This window comes from Dermacentor silvarum, chromosome 9 (genome assembly GCF_013339745.2).
Source record: "Dermacentor silvarum isolate Dsil-2018 chromosome 9, BIME_Dsil_1.4, whole genome shotgun sequence".
Lineage (NCBI taxonomy): Eukaryota > Metazoa > Arthropoda > Arachnida > Ixodida > Ixodidae > Dermacentor > Dermacentor silvarum.
This window is the reverse complement of record NC_051162.1, coordinates 86,044,578-86,069,605: the sequence shown is the minus strand read 5'-3', so window position 1 is coordinate 86,069,605 and position 25,028 is coordinate 86,044,578. Positions and strand designations below refer to the sequence as shown.

At 47.4% G+C, this 25,028-nt stretch overlaps 1 protein-coding gene across 1 annotated transcript in view; it reads left to right on the top strand.

Annotated features, from left to right (window-relative positions):
- The window catches only part of LOC119465357 (arylsulfatase B-like), a 29,058-nt gene extending 5,425 nt beyond the window's left edge, over positions 1-23,633 (top strand). Inside the window, exons 4-10 of the mRNA XM_037726145.2 lie at positions 779-889; positions 3,141-3,293; positions 3,924-4,050; positions 13,375-13,665; positions 17,773-18,151; positions 21,534-21,738; positions 23,297-23,633. Of these exons, the coding sequence (XP_037582073.1) occupies positions 779-889; positions 3,141-3,293; positions 3,924-4,050; positions 13,375-13,665; positions 17,773-18,151; positions 21,534-21,738; positions 23,297-23,431 (1,401 nt within the window). The 3' untranslated portion in view covers positions 23,432-23,633. The remainder of the gene's footprint in view (positions 1-778; positions 890-3,140; positions 3,294-3,923; positions 4,051-13,374; positions 13,666-17,772; positions 18,152-21,533; positions 21,739-23,296) is intronic.
- Positions 23,634-25,028: the final 1,395 nt, after the last annotated feature.

The window sequence follows — 25,028 nt, the reverse complement described above, 5'->3', positions numbered from 1 at the left end:
ATATACTCTACTACTTCGTCTGTTGCCATCGTTATCAATGCTCACATCGAAGTTAATGTAATCCAGTTACCACCCTGAACCAGGAGATACCACTAAGGGATCAAAAAATGGTAATAGCCATAAAAAAATTTCACTGAAGCATGTAAATCAAATGTTTCCACGTTGTAAATGCAATGAAAGCACTAAAGATATACAAAAGCTTTTTGCGAGAGCTTCATTTTACTGCGTGTGGAAATGCACCCGAGTTATAAATTTCTTTCAGATGGCATTTCGTAGTGTGGAGGTCAATACTCATTTTATTATTTCTTATAATTTCTATTGAATGTCTTATTGACTAGCACAATGCTAAACGAATAACGTAGTATCAGCATGAATGGTAACGCGAACAGGAAATAATTGATGATAGAGAACGCTGTATCAAGTGAAAGTAAGACGATCTTTAGCCGGTTTACAAATGCATGCGAACTTGAAAACTGAACAGAGCTTTGCAGTAATTTCGGAATTCTTCACGCTTGAACTTATGCTGGTAGTACAGTGTAGATTAGAATCCCCAAGTTATGGAGTGCTCCGGGACATCCAGTTAATCATTCATAACAAAGTAGATTATACTGCATCAATAACAAGGCAGTAGAGAAACAAGACAAAATGCAGGATTAACGCAATACCAAACGAACAGAATAAGTACAAACGTAATGCAAAAAAAATTGTTTCCCTGCCTGTCTTGCATTTGCAAGTTCATCGAAAGTAACAGAGTTGTAACTTTTTTTATGGAACCCAGTGGCATTTAGGTCACATGACTCGGAACCATACACCGACCCGCCGAGGCTTCGATTCTTTCTATGGCTACTACAGTGGACACCATGGATATACGGACCACTCTGCCTTCGAGGTAATGAGTTGTTAAGGACGTGCGTACGTCGACGTCTTGTTTGTTTCTTTGGTTAAAGCGGTGCACTGCCTCATCTCACACAGTAACTACAGCGACGCTGTAACTAATGGCTGGTGTAATCGGCGGAAAAGACTATCAGTTGCTCACCATGACATCTTGGGCGACATTACAAGCAGATACTTCAGTCCAGCACAGTGCTGCTCATTTCTTCTTGTGTGTTGATTTCATTACGCTCATTCAAGCCTTGAAGACGCTTGAACGAGGCCGGCCTTGAACACATCTAGCAAGAGTATGCGCGAAACGTACTCGTAAGAAGTTACACATTACAGGAGAAACAACCACATATTAGGTACATGTAGCGAAATCGTAGTGCTAACAAGCGTTTCGCTTACAGGTTACATGTTGCTGCAGTCTAGGTGATCGCTATTTTTCTTTTCTTAGGAGTAGCTGTATATTACACATATACCTGTTTTTTATCACGAGAGTCAGCTATGTGCCCAATACCTGCCGTGGGCTGAAATGACTGGCTGTCGAACCTGTGTTTGCCGTTCCGGAGAAGAGCATTCAACCATGAGACTAAACACAAATTGAAGCGAATGCCATAGCTAGTAAAGCGCTACATAAATTGGTGTATCTTGTTGGGGCATATCCTCCGAAACCTCTGGCGTTGTGCATGAAGAGTCTCTAATCAACTCCTTGCTTGGTGAAGTCTTGGAGGCCAGTGACTGCTTGAATGCATCGCGCAGCGCTCGTTAGGTGTCACAGTGATACTACATGTGAGACAGCAGAGTAAAAAGGCGTTCAAAAATATGTAGGACGCTTCAGCTTCGCCTTTGACAGTGGAACACGATAGCATTCAAAGATGCCTGAATGCTTGTCAGGCTTCCCGGCTACTGCAGTTTTCTTTTTTCTCCACCTTCGCCTCTGCACACCGCTACCGTTTTAAGCGGCCTAGGAGGCGAGCGCCATCTGGATGGGGTTTTCGCAAGTAAGCTACCCGAGCGTGCCGCAGTCAGTATGGTAGAAATGCTGGAAAAGGCGTTTGTGTTTGAGTATCCTCGTAACGGAATCATGTTTTCTCGTACACGCAAATTACAGTCCGATGCTATCATGTCTGTTGGTTGTAGTTAAGCCATACTTTACGATTTTTCTGACGGGTTTTACTTTGAGAAATTAAATTTTTGTCACTAACGCCTCTGGGCCACGCGGAGGGCCTGTGTGGTCGGGGTGGTTCGGGATGATTTTGTCCGCCACAGACCCAGCGCTTATGCCGACACCGGCACCGACGCCCACACCAATGCCAGATTTTCTGCGACACGGGGCCCTTAGCACTGTTACTTTAATGGCAACTCCCTGTCATCGCCACGATTTTAGCATTGACATCGAGAGAGAGAGAAGAAAGGGGAAAGACATGAAGGTTAACCAGATGGGAAGATCCGGTTTGCTACCCTATGCTGGGGAGAGAGGGGAGGGGGAGGTAAAGTGAAGAAAGAATAGCGATTGGAAGAAAGCCGAGTTCTCTCATTTCTAAACAGTTGAAATTAGAGAAGAGGCTATTTGCCAAGATAGTTGCACTTGTTAAAAGGTTACTTACTACCGCGACAATCTTTTTTGTATATTTTCTTCTATGACAGTCAGTGAGTGAAATAACTTTATTGAAAGGTCCTGCGAGCTTGTGGGACGGGCAAAATGTCCCGCCTAGGTGAAGGCCAGGAGTTCTTGAGTCCTGGCGGCTTCCACGGCCTGCTGGATAGCCCGAAGTTGATCTTCAAGGGCTGAGCTGAGCAACGCCTTGTGAATAGTTGCTGGTGGTGTGCGAATAATAAATATTTTGAATACGAATCGGGCTTGTACAAGGTATATGATTTGCATTGGATTCGAGAATATGACATGCCATGTTTTTGAGTATTCGCCTTCGCCGAATACCGGGCAAGAAACAGTTACTACAACATGCGTGGGCTCTTGTCTAGTGTAGGAAACACATTAAAGGTGGTCGCAATATGAAACTGCTGATACTTTGTGCGTGTGGCTCGGTCTAGGACTCCGCATTTTAGCATTCACTAACTTATGTCTGAACCTAGTAGGCATGCTTTTACATGAAAATTTTTTAGCCTACGTTTCTCCTATGCCCGTTGTGTGCTTGTTCTTTTGTACGAAAAAATGTATTCAGTATTTGAAACCAGTTTTTTTATTATTTGTATTTAGTTCGATTAGAAAGCAAAATGTTTTAATATAATTATGCACCTGTCAGGAGTACATGGATGATCCCAAGGAGCAGTGGACAGGCTGGGGTCTGGACCTCTGGGACAATCTCGAGGCAGATAGGTCCAAATCCGGAAACTACACGACGGAACTATTCACGCAGAAGGCAGTAGAGATACTTAAGAATCGGGACCGCAGTAAGGTGAGTACAATTGGTATCTCTAAAAGCTGGGAACGTTGTCATGCGTAACTTCGCAGCCCGCGCGCTTTCCTTATGGTAGTATACCAGCACGTGAAATAATTACCGTGATAGCATATACTGAAAATTTCCTTACGCCTTGGTATTGAGAAACTTTGAAAATGGCTATTTATAGTATTTAAGTACTGCGGAAGAAACCTTTCATTTTTTTGGAACTGAACTGGAACTGAAAACTTCTTTCCGTTCTCAATTGTGTAAATGAATTATTTTACGAAAGCAGAGAGTGTGAACTCGTTCTGATGATGAATATGTTTAAAAATGGCGCTTTAGAAACTCAATCCCAACGATTCATGAATCTTATACAGTTCGTTCCCTTTTTTTCTGCGATACTGTGCGAGGACACCTGGCTGCCACTTTCACAAACTTAAAAATGAAAACATTTCAAAAGATTGTTCGAAAAGTTGCTCTGTTGTTGGCGAGAAGTCGTTAGTTTGTGTGAATAGTGTGCAAATTCTGCCGATGATCTTCGTAACGAGATAACCCGAAGTACTGAAGCCAGATTATGTCTGCAGTACACCAAAGCTGACTTTCTAGTTTTCGATTAGTCAGAAGATGCAATAAATTCTTTTGCAGCCTTTGTTTTTGTACCTTAGCCACCTGGCAGTTCACGTCGGCAACTTCTACGCACTGTTCGAGGCACCGGACAGGTACATCGAGATGAACAGACACATCAAGAACCACAAGCGACGACATTTTGCCGGTGAGAAGGGATCAGCCAAACATTGTACTTTGTGGGAACGGATGGTTAGTGCACAAGCCAGTAAAACTTCAGTACTTCATCAACTCATGGAAAAATGGAGCTAATACGACACGCATTGGAAGGGTGCAAAGTGCCTCGAGCGCCCAGTCGCGCGGCAATTCTGCGTGTATTCGCGAGCGTCTTTCACACCCGGAAAAAGACATTTATGTAGCACGTATTGAGCAACAGAAAGTTGTATCGGGAGTTGTTTTTCATGTTGATCTACAACTTTCTCATTGACACTTTGATAATTAGGACAGTACTTGTCGAGTTAGATAATTAATTACAATTACCTAATTAAATCTTAGTAACAAAAAATTACTGGCGGCTACTCCAATGTACTGGAAACAATACGCACTAGGTTTGCTTCGCGTAACGCCGTTCTTCTTTTTTTAAATCGTGCTGCATGATAGCTGGGACACCCTGTATAACTCAAATCACCTGTGAAGTAAACCAGCAGTCGGCAAAACCAAGGAAAGCATAGGGGAGTGTTTCCACCTTTTTTTAAAGTTGTGGTGTTGAATACTTTGAAATTGTCTGTGTAATCATTTCTGAAAGAAATAATTCATTAGAAAGTTCGATCATGGTCCACGTGACACCCGCAGTCATACAGGACGTACCACGTCCGCCACTATGGAGGAGGGTGGCGGTGGTCAACACTCTCGAAATTAGCTTACACTAGACATAAATACCCACAAAAGTTGAAGATTCGACAGCCATCGCCGTAGCTCAGTCGGTGGTGCACCGGACGCGAAATTCGGAGGTCGTGGGTCGGATCCCACCGGCGGCGCATGGCTTTTTTCTACTTTCTGATCAATTATTTCTTTCATGAATGATTACGCAATCAATTTCGAAGTATTTAACACAACTTAAAAGAAAAATAGAAGCACTCCCCTATGCTTGCCTTGGGTTTCGCCGACTGATGGTTTCCTTCATGTGTATGTCATGACGAGAGCCTCAGTTCAGTTCCCTCCCCTTGTTTGCATATCACGTGCAGCGAGGCAAGGCTCGCGTGAAAAGGCATTTCTCTTTTAGGGCACGTTCACACTGGGGAATACGGCGTCTTCAGCAAACGAAATTCTCCTGCTGCCGAAATTCGCGTCGTTCACACTGCTTGCCCACCGCGCCGCCGGAACGCGACAAAGCGCCATCTGCGGTGTAAAGCGCTAACCTCCAAGCAAGCCGGGGAATACCCGGATGTTCCCGCGGCTCGAAACTGCGCAGTTATCTCCGCTCGCGTAGAGTTCGTGTGTTTTAGGGGCGAAGCTCCTTAGGGTCGAGCCTTGTCCCTCGTCGCGCCGTCGTAGCCACGCTAGTACTCGCCGCTTCCGCTAGAGGTGCAGCTGTGCTCTCTTTCTCTCTCGTTCCCGACGCGCGCATTCTCTCTGTCTCGTCCGTAGCTAGGGGCGCTGCGTTGCACAAGGGCTATGTAAGCGCTGTATATACTGTACAAGGTAGCTATACCTGGTAGCGAAGCTTCCATAGAAGCCCATAGGTTCAAAACATGGCGGTTCATCGGCGGTTCATGGGGCTTAGCGCCATCTGTGTGAAGAGGGAACACTTCCGGCGGAAGAAAAAAAATGTGACGTCATATTCGTTAAAAACAGAAGTGACGTCATTTCGTTCTCAAAGGCGCGAAATTTATTTTCGGAGGCCTGCCATTACAGCTGTATATTCGAATGCCCCGCCATACGACTTGAAGGGCGTTCCGAGCTTTCAGCACGGAAAGCGAGGCAGGGAAAGGTCTGCCTTGCAGGTGCCGAAATCGCATCCCTGCACCAAACATACTTTCTTTGGAGGCCGATGAACGTTTTGGGCGTAGAGTGCTCGACCTTTCGTAGGATGCCAAGCCCGTCGGCCAGCACTGTCGCACGAAAACAACTAAATTAAACAATTATCTTGCGGTCGCAACTTACTGCTTTTGACTGAACAGGTTAAGAATCAATGAAACTACCCGCGTCACCAAATTTAGACGAACGTCGGCAAGCAAAACAACACAACATGTGAGGGGGGCGTATTGTAACAGGTGAACTTTACGAGCGCGCCTTTCTGCACACTTCAAGAGCTGCTGCATTGCATTGCAAGTGATAGCGGCGTGAACGCCCACCGCTATCGATGGGCGCTCTTACGGTGAGAGCTGAAAAAAGGTATTTATTGATAATGATCAAGTAAAACAGAATTGTCACGGCTTTTCGCGCCATGCGTATATGAAATTGATTATGAACTTTATTTTCGTTGAATGAATCTCTGTGTCTCTCTTTAATTATAAAACGCTTTTTTTCTTTCCGAATGTTTGTTCCCTCTAAACATAGTCGCGCTTCAATCGCTGCTGCCATAACCACCCTTGCTGATGTCGGTGACAATTCGTTCTGAACCGCTTTTCGCCCGAAGCTTCGCGACCTATGTGAATCGACCTTGTACTGTACACATGTACAGTATATATATGTGTATACATATAACATATGTACGCCACGCTCCGTCTTCCGGAAGCGGGAACCGGAAGCCGAATTCCAGTTCCGGCTTCCTGAGAACGCTTCCGGCGTTTTGCCCGAATGATCCCCCGGCCGGTGATTCGACCACTCATCATCATTCACTTCGTGGATATGCGGTGTTTTTTTTTATTTTGCGCCTTATTACTGCATGCAACGACGATGAACCCTGAGCACGAAGAGGTAGTACCGCTAGGCCTGTTAGCAAGCACCTTTCTGGCGATGCATGACGCGCAGAAGCTTTCGCCGGACAGGCGACGCCAGCGGGGGTGTTGGTTTCGTCCTGCTCTGCAAGGAGCGCGAAAAGATTGGTCACGCCACTAAACTACTTCCCTTTATGCGAGATCGCGACGTGGTGTACTACCGAGAATAAGTTGAGATGTATTGTTATTCGTGGCAACTATTAATTACGGGAAATCGGATACCTCGATGTGGCCTCGACTCGGCCGCCATCTTCGAATTTCTTACTCGCGCTCCGATTAGTCCGCGGTGAGGGAATCCGGCGGCAGCTGCAGCAAAAATCGGTCCGGGACCGATCGGTGCGAAAAGGGCTATTCCGGCGGATCTCGCCGCCGCCGAACTGGGTTCCGCGCCGCTCCAGACGCCGAATGTCTCAGTGTGAACGTGCCCTTACTCCCTTCTTACATGACGCTAGATATCAGAAGAGCGCTAGCGTTGTGGTGTCGCGACGGTGGAGCGAGGACCGTCATCGGTCTAAACAGATGCATATAGCTATGTTTCAAAATGTTTAAAGATCCGTTTAGCTATGTTCTGGCCCTGCTTTGCGGAGTTATTCGGTTTATTCTTCCAAACTATTGTCTTACTTATTCATCCAGGCGCCATTTCTCTTGCAATTCACCCGCAAAATTGCTAGTAGGAGCACAAAACGCTGACAGCACCGGCCGAGAGAGAACTGCAGAGTTTTGACATTTTGCCTGTTTGTTCAGGTACTGGTAGAAAATATGCAGCGCTGCCAAAACAAAATTCGAAAACCCGTCTGGAGCATCGAGAACACTACCTCAATAGAACGACAACTCACATCTGCTCAAGTGCAATTTTTATTTGAGGTGCCTCCTGGAGCTTTGCACGAGAAACATACGGGACAATAAAGGAAGGCATATGGAAATAAAAGGTGTTAGGTAAAACGCAGTTGTAGAAGAAACTTGTGGAATCCGGGCTGGGGACTCGCGCTGCCTTATAACCATACGCATTAGCATCAATAGGCAGGATTCGAATATTCTTCCGTATTCCGGATACCGCGGCACGCATCCAAATACTCTTGCTTCTGCACTTGCTGTGCGCACCCGGGCATAAGAAATACCACATAAAAAGCATACTGTTACGGGGAGTATTTAATTACCGGTAAACGGCTAGCGCTTGTCTAGTCAAGACTGCACAGAGCGCACAGAGCGCACAGGTTCCAGCAGGTTTCAGTCTGACAGAAGAGCCTCTGACCCAGCCCCACTACAACGTCTTCGTCTTTGCCATGGCTCGTGACATTATCCCCGGCCGATGAAGCACCGTCCCGGTGCTTGTTGTGGTCAAAATGGGTTATCACAGTTGTAGTGTTTGAGGCGGGAAACATGTACGATGTCACTTCGTGGGGCGGTAGTCGATGAGGTGGATGCCATGGGAGATATCTCATAGGTGACAGGAGTCACCTGGCGCAGCACGCGGTAGGGCCCGACGTACCTTGACATTAACTTTTCACAAAGGCCGACACGACGAGATGGGAGCCAGAGGAGGACGAGAGAGCCCGGTGGAAAATCAGTATCCCGGTGTCGACAATCGTAAGTGGCCTTCTGTGCGGTCTGCGATGACGAGAGTCGAGCGCGGGTGACTGTGCGCGCGACGAGCGCAGGCGTGATGGCATCTTGCACATAGGAAGTCGTGGACGGGGAGGCTGGATCAGAAGGGAGCAAGGTGTCAAAGGGTAGTAAGGGATGACGTCCAAAGAGAAGACAGAAGGGTGAGTAGCCGGCAGTTTCATTACGCGATGAGTTGTATGCAAATGTGACGAACGGAAGCGCAACGTCCCAATCGTGGTGGTCATCGGAAACGTACATGGAAAGCATGTCGGTCAGTGTACGGTTTAGGCGTTCGGTGAGTCCATTGGTTTGAGGGTGATATGAGGTCGTGAAGTTGTGGTGAGTAGCACATGATCGAAGTAGATCGTCAACCACACGAGAGAGGAAGCAGCGACCGCGATCTGTGAGCAGGTGACGAGGAGCACCATGTTGGAGGAAGACGTCATACAGTAGGAAGTCGGCTACGTCTGTGGCGCAGCTTGTTGGCAACGCTCGAGTAATTGCATATCGAGTGGTATACTCCGTAGCGACTGCAATCCATTTGTTGCCTTTCGTGGAAATTGGAAAGGGACCGAGCAAGTCCAGGCCCACTCGATAAAACGGCTCGGTTGGAACGTCAATTGGCTGAAGTAGACCAGCAGGTTGGGTCGCAGGTTGGGGCGCATCATCAATTCGGGGAAGAGGATACACATCCTTCTTCGTTACCCGATTGAGATGGCGATAATCGACGCAAAACCGCCAGCTGTTGTCCTTCTTTTTCACAAGCACTACAGGGGATGCCCAGGGGCTAGAAGAAGGCTGGATCACATCGTTATCAAGCATTTTATCAACCTCCTTTTGGATGACTTGGCGCTCAGAGTGAGACACTCGGTAAGGGTGCTTGTGAAGGGGGCTGGCGTCTCCAGTGTCGATGCGGTGGGCCACGACTTGTGTACGGCCTAATGGAGTGTTCTCAACATCAAATACGTCAAGGTACGAAAATAGGACACCACGGAGTGCTTCACTTTGGGACGGTAAGAGGTCGGGGGATATCATTTTGTCCAGAAGTGCCTGGGTTGGCGCCGGTATGACAGGTTGGGTCATGGGCTCAGCGTCAGCAGTGAATGAAGAAACAGTACATTCTTCCAGAGGTGACAGTTCGGCTAGTGAAATTCCTTGAGGAAGAACATGGGTCGAAGTAGAAAAGTTGAGGACTGGAAGCAGCGTTCTGTTGTTGGCAACAACCACTATGGTATGAGGAAGCGCGATGTTGTGCGAGAGGATCAGGTCTGTGAGGGGAGCGACCACATATTCACCATCAGGGACCGGTGGAAACGGTGACATAAGGACGTAGGTAGCAGCCTGAGCGGGTAGTCGTAGAAACTCCATGGAACGTAGGCGAGTGTGATTTGATGCGGAGTAATCAGGACACAATGGCAGTTCGAGCCGCAAAATGCCAGTAGAACAATCGATGAGGGCAGAGTGGGCGCTCAAGAAGTCAATACTAAGAATGACTTCATGAGGGCTAGCGTCTAGAACAGCGAAAAGAACTGAAGTGTTGTGACCGGCAACAGTAACGCGGGCAGTGCACATAACAAGAACCGGTGTTCGGGTGCCGTCAGCTACTCGCACAGTAGGAGAGATGGCAGGTGTCAGCACTTTGCGTAGGCGGCGTCGGAGCGTAGAACTAAGAACAGATATGTGGGCGCCAGTATCAATGAGAGCAGTAACGGGCACACCGTCGACGAGAACACCGAGCAAATTGCGTCTGGAAGTAGGGTTCAATAGAGGTTTTTCAGTCCTTGTCGTCAATGCAGCCTCACCTCCCGGAGCTGCACTGGCTAGTTTCCCGGGTGGTGGCCAGAGGAAGCCGGAGAAGGAGAGCGACGGCCCTGAGGGGAGCGTGACTGGCGAATTTGAGGGGACGGCGATCGGCTGGACCAGTGTCCTTGTGCGGCAACATCGGCGTAGGTCGATTCAGAGCGCGAAGACAGACGGTGAGGATCACGGGCCGGAAATTGGTCGTCGAGAAGAGATGTGCTATAGTACTGGCCACGATCTTGGCGGCGGTCACCAGGGAAGCTTGGTCGGTAATTCCGACGATTGCGGCAGTGGCGTGAAATGTGGCCGACGCGAGAGCAAGAAAAACAGATTGGGCGGTCGTCAGGCGTCCTCCACTCAGATGGGTTTCGGTAGCGGGGTGTGAACCGGGGAGCAGAAGCGGCAGCAGCAATAGGGGTGGCGTGGTGTTCAGTGTGAGGACCGGAAGGGCACATCGGCGGAGGAGCATAACTGGTGGCTTGTGGAACTAGGACGCCCATATTTGCAACCTCTTGACGGACGACGGCCTGAATGAGGGATATTGTCGCCAAATGGTCGTGACCAGATGCCTGATAAGCGGCTGGAGCCATGGCTTCGAGCTCCTGGCGAAAAATCCTGGCCAAGTGGTTAGGCGTCGAGAACGGAGGGGGTGTCATGGGATCTTCGCACGAGGAGGTCGCAGCTGTGTTCGGGAGTCTGTTAAAGCGCTGAGCAATCCATCTGCTTTTTGCTTGTTCAAACCGCCTGCATTCTGTGATGATGGAGTCAACCGTGGTGCAGTGCTTACACAGAAGTACGTTGAAGGCATCGTCAGCTATGCCTTTCAACACGTGGCCAACCTTGTCTGCCTCTGGCATGTCTTTGTCAACTGTGCGGCACAAGGCTAGCACGTCTTGGATGTATGCGACGTACGATTCCGTGGACGTCTGAGCTCTGGCCGCCAGCTCGTGCCGGGCTGTCATTTGTCGCGCGGCCGATCGACCAAACAATGCGCGCATCTTCTCCTTGCAGACGTCCCAACTCGTCAGTTCTTCTTCGCGCGTGTTATACCACACGCGAGCCGTGCCCCGTAGGTAAAAAATGACGTTGGCGAGCATGAGGGTCTCATCCCACCTGTGGTGCTTGCAGACGCGCTCGTACAATAAGAGCCAATCGTCGACGTCATTGTTGTCCGTGCCGGAAAACGTGCCGGGGTCGAGGGGTTGCGAAAGGACCACGGTTGCTGGAGCCGCGGGCGCCGGCTGCGATGACTGCGTACTGTCCTCAGCCATGGAGGCAGGAGAAACGTGGCGTCCGCTCCGAACATCCAGGGCCGGGTGGAATAGAACCCGCAACCTCCACCAAAAAGATGTTACGGGGAGTATTTAATTACCGGTAAACGGCTAGCGCTTGTCTAGTCAAGACTGCACAGAGCGCACAGAGCGCACAGGTTCCAGCAGGTTTCAGTCTGACAGAAGAGCCTCTGACCCAGCCCCACTACAACGTCTTCGTCTTTGCCATGGCTCGTGACAATACTTTCAAGAGTCACAGCGTACCCCTCGTACTCCGATGGAGCTTGACTCGCGACAGAGGGAGGCGGCCTGCTAATGGCGCCGACGAAAAATGAAAACACAAGCAAAGCGTGGTTTAGCGGCGCGTTTCCCTGGCGACGGCCCGAGGGGCCAATCATCACTCAGAAAAGCGCCGATTCGAGAGGCGAAAGAGGAGGGCGTACAAGGGGCGTCTTCGGCGCAGCGGCAGAGTTCAAAGAATGTGGGTGCTTTCAAATTATCAAGGTAGTTTAGCCGTTGGGCGCTCGCTGCGCCTTCTGTATGACGTCACACCCCGCGCTTCGCAGCTGTGATAACGGGGAGTATCGAAAAGGAGAGCTCGCGTCGCCATAGTTGAGGCCGCAGTATGGATGGTGCAAAGTCGGCCAGCCTGAAGGAGGCCAGAAATCGGCCGTAGAAGTGAAGTGAAGAGGAGACAGGGCGGCTGAAGAGACTCAAGAGGAGCGTGCCGAACGGTTGGCCAAACGCCGTGAAAGCGATGCCGCTAGACTCCTAAGCGCAGCCGGAGGTCTATAGTTATCGCTACTCGACTAGGTTTAACCAGCGCTAAACCACAGCTAATTTTTTCTTGCCATTCTTGTAAATATCAGTGGCTTTTGATGTTTTCATACTTTGTCTCCAATTTAGACCGCCTGTTTCTTTCAATTTCTTTTTATTGCGATAGCAATTATATGGACACTCAAAAGCAGATTTCTGCCGTCGGCGTCGCCGTCGCCGTGAGGTTCCGTATGACCTCAATGGAGATGAAATCGTCGCCGCGCGCCGAACGCTGTATGTGCGAGTGAAAGGGTGCGAGGGGCGCGCGCTTTCACGGGGAGTGAACGCACGGCGGAGAACAAATGCGCGTTCTGCGCCGTGCTCGCTTAAGGGCTGCAGAAATAGGCGTCTCTTTCCTCCTTTACAATCACCATATATGTAGAGCAAACGCGCCTTCTTCCGACGCGCGAGAGGCCGTAAGGGAGAGGGGGAGGGGGAGGGAAGGGAGGCGACGTTTGGCTGCAGCACTAAGTGCCTATTTTTATCAGAGGCTCCAGCAACAGTCACCAACGCCACACGCATTTTGAGCGAACGCGGGCAAAACGCCGACGGCGTCGACAACAGTTCTGCGTGTTGCCGGTGCTGCTGCATGTCCAAATTTATACAGCTGATAAAGCTAATATCATTACTCCGTATAGCTCTCTACAATTTTGCTATCGCAATTGATGCTTCGCCTTTCAGGTGAAACTGCGACAACTTTTTGATGAACCCGGATTTTCTATTATTGCCTTCGGTTGTGCCACTAATGACACAACTGAAGCTCCACCTGTGCTATCGCAATTGATGCTTCGCCTTTCAGGTGAAACTGCGACAACTTTTTGATGAACCCGGATTTTCTATTATTGCCTTTGGTTGTGCCACTAATGACACAACTGAAGCTCCACCTGTCACCCGTAAATGTTACTATTCGTGTATATATTTGTTATTATTCGGACAAAAAGAAATGTCGTATGAGTCTGTGCAGTTCTGCAAGAAATTGTAACGTGGTATTGTTTATGCACTTCTATAACTAACGAATGTTTACTTTTTTAAGCTACTTTTGGATCACCTAGTGCAACCAGTAACGTGCCATCGGGAATTTGTTGTTGCACCCATATGCAGCGATGTTGTCTGCGCTGGACGACGCCATTGGTCAACTGGTGGAGGCTCTGAATGCCACGGATGCGATCCAGAACACTATTATTGCCCTGACCACGGATAACGGCGCGGCCACTGGTGGCATTGACAACAGTGCCGGCTCCAACTGGCCTCTTCGTGGCACCAAGATGACCCACTGGGAAGGTGGAGTGCGCGGAACCGCTTTCCTATGGAGCCCCCTGATACGCCAGTCCAGAGTGTCGCGTCAGCTCATGCACGTGTCTGATTGGCTGCCCACACTCTACTCTGCTGCCGGTGGGTACTCCATTTCAAAACCCGCCGTGGTGATGCATTGGCTGTGGCGTACTGGAGCTGAGCACGCGGTCGCGGGTACCGAGCTCCCGACCACGTGCTGAAGAGTAAAAACAATAAGTTAGTATAAACGAGGCAAACGCGAGCAAAAGAAAAGTATTTGAAGCAGTTGACATAGACAAACATTTAAGGAAATAATTGAAGAGAAAAGCTAGTGCACGTAAAGAAACCTAGATATTCAAATGATAGTATCCTATGGACGGATGGATGGAAAAACTTTATTAAGATCGAGTCCTCCTATGGCCACTAAAAACTTATTTATTGGCAATGAATGGACAGTACCGGACAATGCATTTCAGTGCTGTGCTGTATGTGAAAGAAAAAGAAAAAAAAACGCAGAAAACCTCGCTGCATTTGAGCGAGTTAGTAATACCAAGAAATGCGTTAGGTTTAAAGCATGAGACGCGGGATTAGAACTTTCTCTAGATAGTGCGATATGGCTGCAGTCGCAAAAGCCCGAGACAGATTCACTGATGACGCTCAGAAACTTGAGATTCACTGTGATAATGCAGCAAGAGCGCTTGAAGGTTGAGGAGCTGCAGTGCCTGAGTCGGTGAAAAACTGTGACCCTAATTATGGCAGATGAAACGAATGGATTTTCTTTGCACAGATTCAAGTGAACTCAATTCACACTTTTGTTATCGGTACAAAACCACGGCTTCATATTCAAGAACAGGGCGAACTAAAGTTTAATGTAAAATCAGCTTAGTATTGCGCGGGGCCTTAGATAAAGTGCGGCGCAAACAACTTTAATTTTCTAAGTGTTTATTATTGCGTTAGCAAATACGTGGACACTATAGGCGAATTTCCGTCGTCGTAGTCGCCGTGAGGTTCCGTATAAAGTCGGCGCGCGATCGTCGCCACGCGTTGTACGCTGTATGTACGAGTGAAAGTATGCGACGGTTAGCTGGCAATCGCGGCTCGCGCCCACAAAGGCGGGAAGCGCGAAGGAAGCGCAGTCTCCGGTCGCACACAACGCTCCGGAGGGAGTGTAGGGATGTGGAGAGGCAGTGCCTTACTGCGGCCGTGCGCTCCCGCCGCGCCGTAAGGCAACGGGGGGGGGTCGTGGTTTTGCGCTGCTAGCGCACGCCCGCGCGGCTGTATTTTGAAAGCCATCTGCGGCAGGGGCAGAGTCTGCCCTCGCTGTGTTTTCGCGGCTAAGATCGCGTTGATGCGAGCGCCGCACGAAGCTCAATTCGGTGGCTGCTGCTGGTGCGCTGATTGACTCCAGCGTTTTGACAAGGTGTTTCCGCGGTGAGATGCGTTCATGTGTGCATGCGCTTGCGTCACACCATGCTTGTTAATTTAGTTAGTGTGCGTATGTTTACAAGTTTATACGGCCGATAAAACTACTGTCCTTACTTTGTATAGATGTCTAATAATTTTTTATCGCAATCGACGCTTCGCCTTTCGGGCGAAACTACGATTTTTTGTTTACATGTTCAATGTGGTGAGACCAAGAAAGACTACTTAGGAAAATAACAATCTAAATACTTATATTGCAACCACGTGTAAGCCTAGCGCCATTCAAATAATACAATGCGAAGGGCTTAAATCTGTTAGTAAATGAGAAAGAAAGAAGAAATACGGAACACGCTTGTTTACTTTGTTTTACGTTACAGGTTAAAGAACCCCAGGAGGTTGCAAAAAAAAATCCGGAACCTTCCACCACAGAATCTTTGGTAGCCCCAGCGTAGCTTTCGAAAGTTGAACCCGGTGACTGACTGACTGAATGACTGACTGACTGACTGACTGAATGAATGAATGAAAGCATGAATGAATGAATGAATGAATCGATCAATCAATATCTTTAAACAATCAGCACACTTCAGCGATTTGTTGGGCTCTAAAGTAAGTTACTGCGACAGCATCTACAGTTCTTGCAGGGGATGCCACAATCTTTTTAAGAGCATGCTTCATTGCGTTACTCGCGCTGAGTTGTCTTCGCACACTACACCGTTGCCTGCAGCGCTGCCCATATTTATGCACGATTGCCACCCCTCTCAGAGTGGCCCATATAATATCCCGCAGGAAAAACCAAGCTCACCTTTCTCGATGCGGCTCCCAAGTGCCTGTTGCCGCAGGGTTGGAGATGGATCTCGGGCGGTTGGCAAAACTTAGTTTTTCTTTGCCGTGTGGCGGGTGTGACGCTGATGTCTAATTTGCCGCCTGAATTTGTACAGCTTGTTTTTTTTTGCAGACAATCTTGCCTTATAATAGAGTTTACTTCAGCGCATTGTCTCCGTCGTTTAATCCCGTCCTTTGTTCTATGTTGGCGCTGTGCACATCATCATGAACTACCAACTGGCCCGGTCTCTCACCTTTTAATAGAGACCTCCTGTTCGCTATACCGGGTGTTCAAAATTAAGCTTTAAATTTTTAAAAAATCGCCTGCGGCAGGTAGCATAATTCTCATCGTTGAGCTGGGTTATTCGAAGAGGCGGACATTAGTAGCACGAGAAATCGAAACACATATTCAACTAATTAACAAAATTTACTAATGAACTTCTTAGTTAATTATTGTCCGACACATATTACAATTTACGAATTGTAGCCCGTGAGCTACAATTGCCATATCTGCTGCTACTACGCGGATCTGGCCAACCTGCTTACATTGCAGCCTAGTTTTCTCCGCGTGCTGTGTATCAAACGGAGGCATCTCTGGTTCAGTGTGATTTAATAATATATGTCAGTTGCGGAAGGAAATACGCTTTAATCTCAAGACATGCTCAGGACATCTTGCCGTGGGAGTTAATGGAATGACGTGCCATCAAAGAACGACAAAATGAAACTAACCCATCGCTTGCTAAAAATGGTTAATCAGGCTAAAATAAGTACCAATTAAAATACAAACTATTTTGCCTAATGAAGAGCAATCGAACAGGGAATAACTATGCAGTCATTGTTTCGACGAGAGGACCAGTTGTTGCCTTTAACGGCGTTTCTTTCCGGACATTGTTCATTTTTCAAATGCGAAGCATTTCTTGGCGAACATTTCCTACTTTGACAGTATCTATCTATCTATCTATCTATCTATCTATCTATCTATCTATCTATCTATCTATCTATCTATCTATCTATCTATCTATCTATCTATCTATCTATCTATCTATCCATCTATCTATCTATCTATCTATCTATCTAGCCGCCTACGTCTTTGTGCTCTCATAGTCGTTTCGTTAACTTGGTATGTACGAAAATTGGCATACTATGACAAGAGTATATGGCGAACATAAATGATAGGTCATAATGTGAATGTCATGATACGCATGCCATGTAGGTCATGACAATGACCCAGCGAAAAAGATTAACACTCGAAAACCACTGAAATGGGTTCGGACGTGGGCACTAAGTGAAGCAAACCCTAAAGGATGCTGGTAGAAGTCATAGTCATGAACATGACTCAGCAAAAATGTCAATGACTCAGCGAAAAAAGATTAACACTCAAAAGCCAATGGAAAGGGTTCGGATGTGGTGGCAAGTGAAGGAAAAGGCTAAAGGTGACTGGTCGCAGTCATAGTCAGGAGCATGACTAAGGCTTTCACCTTAAGATCTCATAGGTGTAGTTAAAGGGACTCTTGAGGACGCATGACATGAATGTCATGACATGTGTGTCATGTAGGTCATGAAAGAGCCACCTACGTCTTGGTGCTCTCATGGTCGTTTCGTTAACTTGGTATGCTCCCCGCACACTGCTTCGCATAACATCGATTCCCACGGGGCGTGGGATCTGCCGGCTATTTTTTATACCTTTATCTTTATGTGAACTTGCATCTTTTTTATTTATTTATAATATAGCTTACAGTGACTGCATATACATGCATATTTATTAATTTGTTTTCGTCAAAAGTAGCGTTTTAAAATTAGTTTTTTTCATAGGTGACGCGACAGTAAGCAGATCCTCCTACGTTTTTCGCAAATTATCGTGTCCCTGTTTTGAAACATGGAGCTATAGTGGCAGCTTTTCGAGTGCAAGGATTGAAGAGCGGCACACTGGTTAGTCTATTTGCGTTTCTTTAACAGTCCTCTCGCTGTCACTTTTCAATGCAGGCGGCAACGTAGAAGACCTAGGCGACATTGATGGCGTCGACATGTGGCGCAGCCTAATCACGGGCGCCGGTTCTCCGAGGGCTGAAGTGCTGCACAACATCGACCCGCTGTGGAACATGTCTGCCTTACGCGTTGGGCGCTACAAGTACGTCAATGGGACGTACGGTGGCGGCAACTACGACGGCTGGTACCATCCGCTGCAAGTCAGCGACTCTCAGCTCGGACTTTACAGAGTGGACAACACTTCAGGGGACAAGTACGGTCTGCACCATCTCTACGACGACCATGGTAGGGATTTGACGACTCCTGTGGACAATGTGATGACGTGGCTGTACGAGCCTAACACTAATCCTGTTCCTTCGTCGGGAGCAGGCGGCAGGTACGTGCACCACGTTCTTGGATGAGTTGGAGTTGTTGCGCGCTTGTTAGAGTAGGCCGACAGGCGGAATGAAGAAACAACTGTATAAAAAAGATCCATATGCCCTAGATATATGATTACATGTGTTCATATAGGAACATTCGGAGTGGTAACAGGATTAGACTATACAATTTAACAATATTTCAACATTAACCATACACAATACAATATATACAATATTAGCATATGGTATTACAAATCTGTTGCATGTCGATTTCTTAACATGGGAAGTGTGCGCAGGATAAGCTTTGGACTATCAACAGTTTTATTTTGTTTGTTTATTGGTTTATTTGCAAAAAAGTCGCAGTTTCACCCGAAAGGCGAAGCATGGATTGCGATAGCAAATTTGTACAGAGCTATACAAAGTAAGGATAGTAGTTTTATCGGCCGTATAAAGTTGTAAATATTCGCTTACTAACTAAATAAACAAGCACGGTGTCATGCGCACACTGGTATACATGAACACATCTCGCTCGATGACAGCGGAAACTCGTAAAAACGCTGGAGTGAGAAAGTGCGCCAGCGGCAGTGAGCACATTGGCCTGAACTAAACGTCCACAGCACAGTGCACACGAAGCTACGGCACTCGGTGCATGCACTTTGTACTCATCGCAGATCGCTTTGAAGATGAAGCACCCGCGGGCGCACACTTCGGCCACATCGCAGTTCGCTTTCCAGGTAGGCGCCCGCACGGTAGCTCTATGAGCAGCAGTCGGAAGAGCAGTACGCACCCTCCCCCCCCCCCCACCTCCTCTCTGTGCCTCGCGCGCGAACGAAGACCACGCGCGCTTCCGGCCGCTTTCTTCTCTCGCGTGCGCGAGATTACGCAGCGGTTGCCGGCTCACCCTCGCACGCTTTCACTCGCACACAGAGCGTAAGGCGCGCAGCGACGGTTTCATTGCCGTGGGACCTTATACGGAACCTCACGGCGACGGCGACGGCAAAGATGCGCTTGGCGTGTCCATATACTTGCTATTGCAAGAATAACCTAGGGGCGAAAGCAAGCGAAACAGCGTGTTCACTTGCGTTTCGGCAAAACTCGGGACGCTCGAGGTAGACCTGATTGCGTGTGATTGAGGTAATTAAACCTAAAATAATCCGAATTTAAACTAGGGGCGTGGCTATGTTCTCTCTTCATTCCTAGTTTGTACTTTTGTACTTTTCAAGTACAAAATTGTCCTAAGGTTCGAGTTCACAAAGCTGTCGTTCATTTTGCATCAACTCGTTCTGATTCCCAAGAATCTTTTTGTTCTCAGTCCACACCCCTTATTGAGGGAGAAATATTTCGGTGTCCTGCGGGGATAACTGTGAAAATTGTGCACATTATAGTAGTACAGAAATTACATGAACAAGGATAAAGTGCATCAAAAAGGCTGACCAACGTTTCGATACGTGCACCTATCTTGGTCAAAGGCAATACGTGATGGGGTCTGCCTATCCAAACGCCTATCCAAAGACAATTTATTCCTGTTTAATAACTTTGATACTACGGTGTGCTACTACATCGGTCGGCCGGCTTCTTGATTTTTTTTGGATGCACACTATATTGTGTCTCTTGGCTACGCTTCATCGACCTCGACCCCTGGAAGCCACGGCGTATGTGTTAAAAAAGTGCACGCAAGCGTTGCACAGAACCAGCAGAGTGCATAAATCCCATCACCGCCATGAAACTCCCCACTCTAGTCTTCCAACGCGTCGCTGACGTTCCGCCAAACCCTTCACTCTGCGTGAGGTGTGTGATATGGTAGGCTGGAGCCACATTGCTCAGGCCGGCCTACCCATTCGTGTCCCAGTAAAGTTCATCTCTCTCTACTAAAGCCAAAGCTTTAAGGGTCCCGTTACACAGAAAGCACGACGTCGCCAGCTATGAACGCATGTTGACCGTGAGCGAAAATTTTCTACCAATCGCAGCGCGGCGTGCGCTACGTTTCTGCCAATCACAGAACGGTGGGCGCATTGTGCTCCGATCGGGTCCTTGCAGCACCATCAGATGGCGCTTGCCTCCGCGCATCCACGGCAGCGGTGGCGCCGGCCGTGCGGGGTACAGAAAAATAAAGAACCGGAAAGCTCGCCTTCGTGCATTGCATTTCTCGATAAAGATGACAGTCGCATAAGCTGCAGTTCCCGCGAAGCGTGAGAAGCAGTTAGGGACCCTTTAATGCTATCGCGTTCTACTCTTAAAGGCGAAGCTTAAGCGTGTCCCAAGCTTCAACAGCGAAGCTGTTTAAACCAGCCGTAAAACGTGCGCATTTCACAAAAAGCCATCTCGCCGTAGCCATGGCAACCAGCGACGCCGCAGCTGGCTGCCACTGCGTTGCCTAGTAATCACCTCGCGGAGCGTCGTGCACTATGCTCGGAAGAGAGAAATAGAAAATGACAGCGAGAGAGAGTGCACGCGTCGCGCGCTATGCTCGGGAGAGAGAAAGAGAAAGTGAGAGCGAGGGCGATAGAGAAAAAAATTGTAGCAGCACCAATGAGGCAACGCGCAGAGGTGCTGCCGACGCCAACCGTGCTTCTCTGTTTCCCCGCATTAGCGCCGAATGATCGCGGTGTCCATGACTGCAGTTTTTGTGTCCCCAAACATCTAAAAAAATCAAAAATAAAATGGGGAAGCCCGCACCACCAGAGAGGTAGAGCAGGCATAAGTGCAAATAGGAAAATAAATCAAAAAGGGGATGCCACAGCATCCAAAAGGAATTTAAATGAAAAGCCAATTATTAAAAGAAAGAACGGAGGCAAGCCTCAAGTATATGACAAAACACAAACACGCAGACACCTTTGACGCAGTTTTAAAAGCCGGAACAAATTTAAAAGCCGGAACACTGTGTATAGCTTTCGCCCCACTTCCCCTACGTGTGCTCAAACTGCAAGTGCTTCGCGAGGCGTTCCCCGATGCCACAGACCACGAGGAAATGCTTATACACTTCGTATAACTTAGCATCACTTGGCATTATTTCGTATAACTTAGCATCACTTCGTATAGCCAGGACCAGCTAGGAACCGATCAGCTCCGCTGTGTCTTTAGCCTTGCGCCACTAGTGCAAGCTACTCCGATTTTTTATTGTGGTGCAAAACGAAATAACAACGAGCACTGCTTGCGCCACAGCGGCCGTTCTGAATTTATTTGTGCTGGAATTTTCCCTTATGCAGTGGATGCATCATTAATGTAGTGGAGCATTTTTGCGGAGATGGACTGTTGACACATAAAGTATGCCAGCCATCAAACGAGTTTTCTTTAATTTGATTGTTTTCGTTGCTTAAACGGTGTCTTTCTACCAGTAAGGACAATTTATTGTGCCGCGACTTGGAACTTACATTGTTGACGAATATTATGTCCTGTCAGGAGCAACGTCTTGGATCCGACTTGCGCGGCGGCTCGGACAATCCTGTCCATCGGTCGCACCTTGCCGAAGCATAGTCCCCGAGAAGTTCTGACAGAGTGCGGCCAACCGAGGAGGAAAGAATGCAAGCCACTTGAAAAGCCGTGCCTCTTCGACATCGACCAAGACCCGTGCGAGATAAACAACATAGCCGAGGAGAATCCGCACGTCAGTAATTTCTTCTTCAAATGCGAGCAACAGTAAATCTCGTAATACTGGCGAGAGATTTGAACAGATGCTTTTCGGGTTGTTGGGTTTTGTTTCACTTAAGCGTACTTTGTAACAGCTCTTTTCAATAGGCTAACTGCCTTAGCTAATGACACTTGCTTTTACGGACACAGAGCCGACACTTGCTCTTACGAACAGTTTCAGTCTAAGAATCTTTTTGTGAATGCGTACCCAATCCAGTTCTCAGACCTCGCACATACAGCTGATGCGAGGAAATGGTCGTTCTTGAAGAAAAATCCTTTAGGGCGCTAAAAAGAACCCACGGAATTATATCCTGTGCATGGTACCAGCCTATAGCTGTAACTTAAGTTGACTGAACATTTAAGAAACGTTATCAGCAAGGACCAGTTTGAGACACACCACATGGGCTGTTTGATTTCAAGTACGTGTTGGGCGAGACTGTGTTATCAACCCCAGAATTCAGAAAGGCACCTTAACTTGAAGCAGGCTTTGGGTACGGGCTTGTTGGTATTCCTTTGCAAACTTCATTTACAGCGCATACATAGACAAAGGGACAGCAATAATGACGAAAGACAAGCGCTGACTTCCAACTGAAATTTTATTTCGAATAACAGCGCTTCATGTATGTGCTGTAAATCAAGATTGCAATTAACTTGAAGACCACGCAATTGACTTGATTTAAATAACGCCTGTCGTGAGCGCACAGAAGGAGACGCAATGAGCGTCTTGGGCACGTTCCCGCCAGGCGTCATTTATATCAACTCAAGCATGGGCTTGAACTTAGGATGAGTTTCTGAATATGGGGGTAAGACTGCGATTTGTGTTACTGGAGCACGAGTCACAACATATAACGCCAACTGCATTCTCATGAGTAGTGCACAGAACTTCTGAGGCCAAATATCACAAACATTTGGATTCATAATTGTTGTTTTACATTAGCCTACTGGCTTCGTAATTATTTTACAACAGTACGATTGGCAGGTAGTTTCTCCTGAATTAAAACGTAAATTTTAATTGCGGGATGTTATGTCCCAAAAATCACGATATGGTTATGAGGCATGCCGTGCGGGGGACTCGGGATAAACTTTGATCACATGTGGTTCTTTAACATGCACCCAATGCACATCACACGAGCATTTTTGCATTTCGCCATCATCGCAATGTGGCCTCCGTGGCCGGTCATCGAACCCAAGACCTCGTCCGTTGCAGCGCAATGTCATAGCCGCTAATTCACCGCGGCGAGTGCAGCTGCTCTTACGTGAGGGCCTAGCGTAAAAACATACTTATGAATAGGGACACCCGCACTCAGAAGAAAAGTTAATGAAGTTCGGCTCAGCCGCGTTACCGAAGATACCGTTCCAATCATCCGGAAATTTCGGGCATATGAGTTTCGGGTATGCGTAGGCTAACAGTCCTTGTTCCTAGCGGTTTCGTCATAACAAGAATGCACGAAGAATGAGAAACGCACTTCGAGAAGATATTCAAAAATGTTCAAGTTTCTAATCTGCGCATTTACTTGTTTTTTTTTTCTTTTCAGGTGTTACGAAGCTTGGAAAACCGCCTAGAACAGCACAGGAAGACGATGGTTCCACCTTTGAACAAGCCACCCACAAGGAGAGCAGACCCGCGATATTTCGATTTCACGTGGGCACCTTATATGGACTCTGTGTGATTCACTTTCCCGAGTTCCATGGGCAGAGAATTTTGCTACATGCGTAAGATATCACAGTAAATGCGGTTAACTCGTGTCGGGTTTCTCTCCTTCGTCAAGGATCGGCTGAAGAGCCTCTGCCACGTTTTTTTATAATCCTATGTCTCTTGATGGCATTAGTCAAGAGGGGAGGATGTTTTGTTATGAGAAATACGTTTGAGCACCAACAGATGTCATCACTCTCCGAATAAAGGGAAAAAATATACACTCATGCCGAGCGGGCGTAGTGAATAAATTGTATCTATCTTATACAAAGACGCTTCAAAAGGATGGTACGTTGGGAGCGTTCGTAATCCATACTGAAATCTATTGACAGCGCGAAACAACACAGAAAAGATACACACCGCTTGTCCGTGTATCCTGTCTGTGTCATTCGTGTCGTTTCGCGCTGTCAATAGTTTTCAGTGTAGAAAGACGATTGCCTTTCAATTAATAAGTAAGCGCTAATGACATATACATTTCGGAACGTACTACCCAGGAACACAGGTTTCAAAAGCCATCGCGACAGAAGGGATGAAGGCAATTGCTGCAATTCTCTCTTTTTTCTGGGGTTTTACGTGCTAAAACCAGTTCTGATTATGAAGCACGCCGTAGTGGAGGGCTCCGGATTCATTTGGACCACCAGGGGTTCTTTAACGTGCACTATAACGCAAGCACACGGGCATTTTTGCATTTCGCCTCCATCGAAATGCGGCCACTGCGGCCGGGATTTGATCCCGCGACCTCGTGCTCAGCAGCGCAACGCCTGGCTTCAGCACGGCTTAAGGGAACATGCGGGTCGAAACGTCTCATTATCATTTTTTTAACTTCCTTAAAATTATTGATTGCAATGTTGCGCCTCAACATTTTATTTTTATGTATAAGAATATGAAGGCGTTTATCCAACCAAAAGACAGCGAAAATTACTTTAATGAAGGCATGGTAACTGTAACGTAGCGCAATTTCCACTTTTCACTATAATGCTCAAGCGAAGGCTACGCTTCGTACACACGAGAAGCAAAATATGGTGTGTAGTATTTTATGTCAATCACCATCAAAACTCTTGAACCCAAAATATTTAACAGCTCTTATAGAAACACCTGCAAAGGTAACCATGGAAGGTGCTTGTACATCAAACGAGTAGCATTAGTTGTTGAAATACGCGGTCACTCTGAATTAAAATATTACCCTATGAACAAAATTTTTTCGAAACCCATACGTCTCGGCTGAGATGAAATTTTATGACACCAAAAAAAAAAAAGAAACGCATATCCCAGCTGTGCCGCGGGACAGGACACAACATCGAATGTGGATATTGAGAAAAAAAAGTTATGAAAAAAAAAGATTGCGCAGGCTGTGCGCACGCATCTGTGAAGATTTCAAGTTCAGGTTGCAACCACATTTCATACCGAATGCAAAGGACAGTTGTGAGCGCCTTTGCGGCAAGATTTTGGCTCTTGAGCAACTTGCGACACTTTATTAGTTTATTTTCACACTCCGTGTGGAAAAGACTGCCGTTTCCAGAATAGCCTTTAGGCTAAGAATTTGTGTGTGATCGTCTTTAAATTGGCTTTAAATA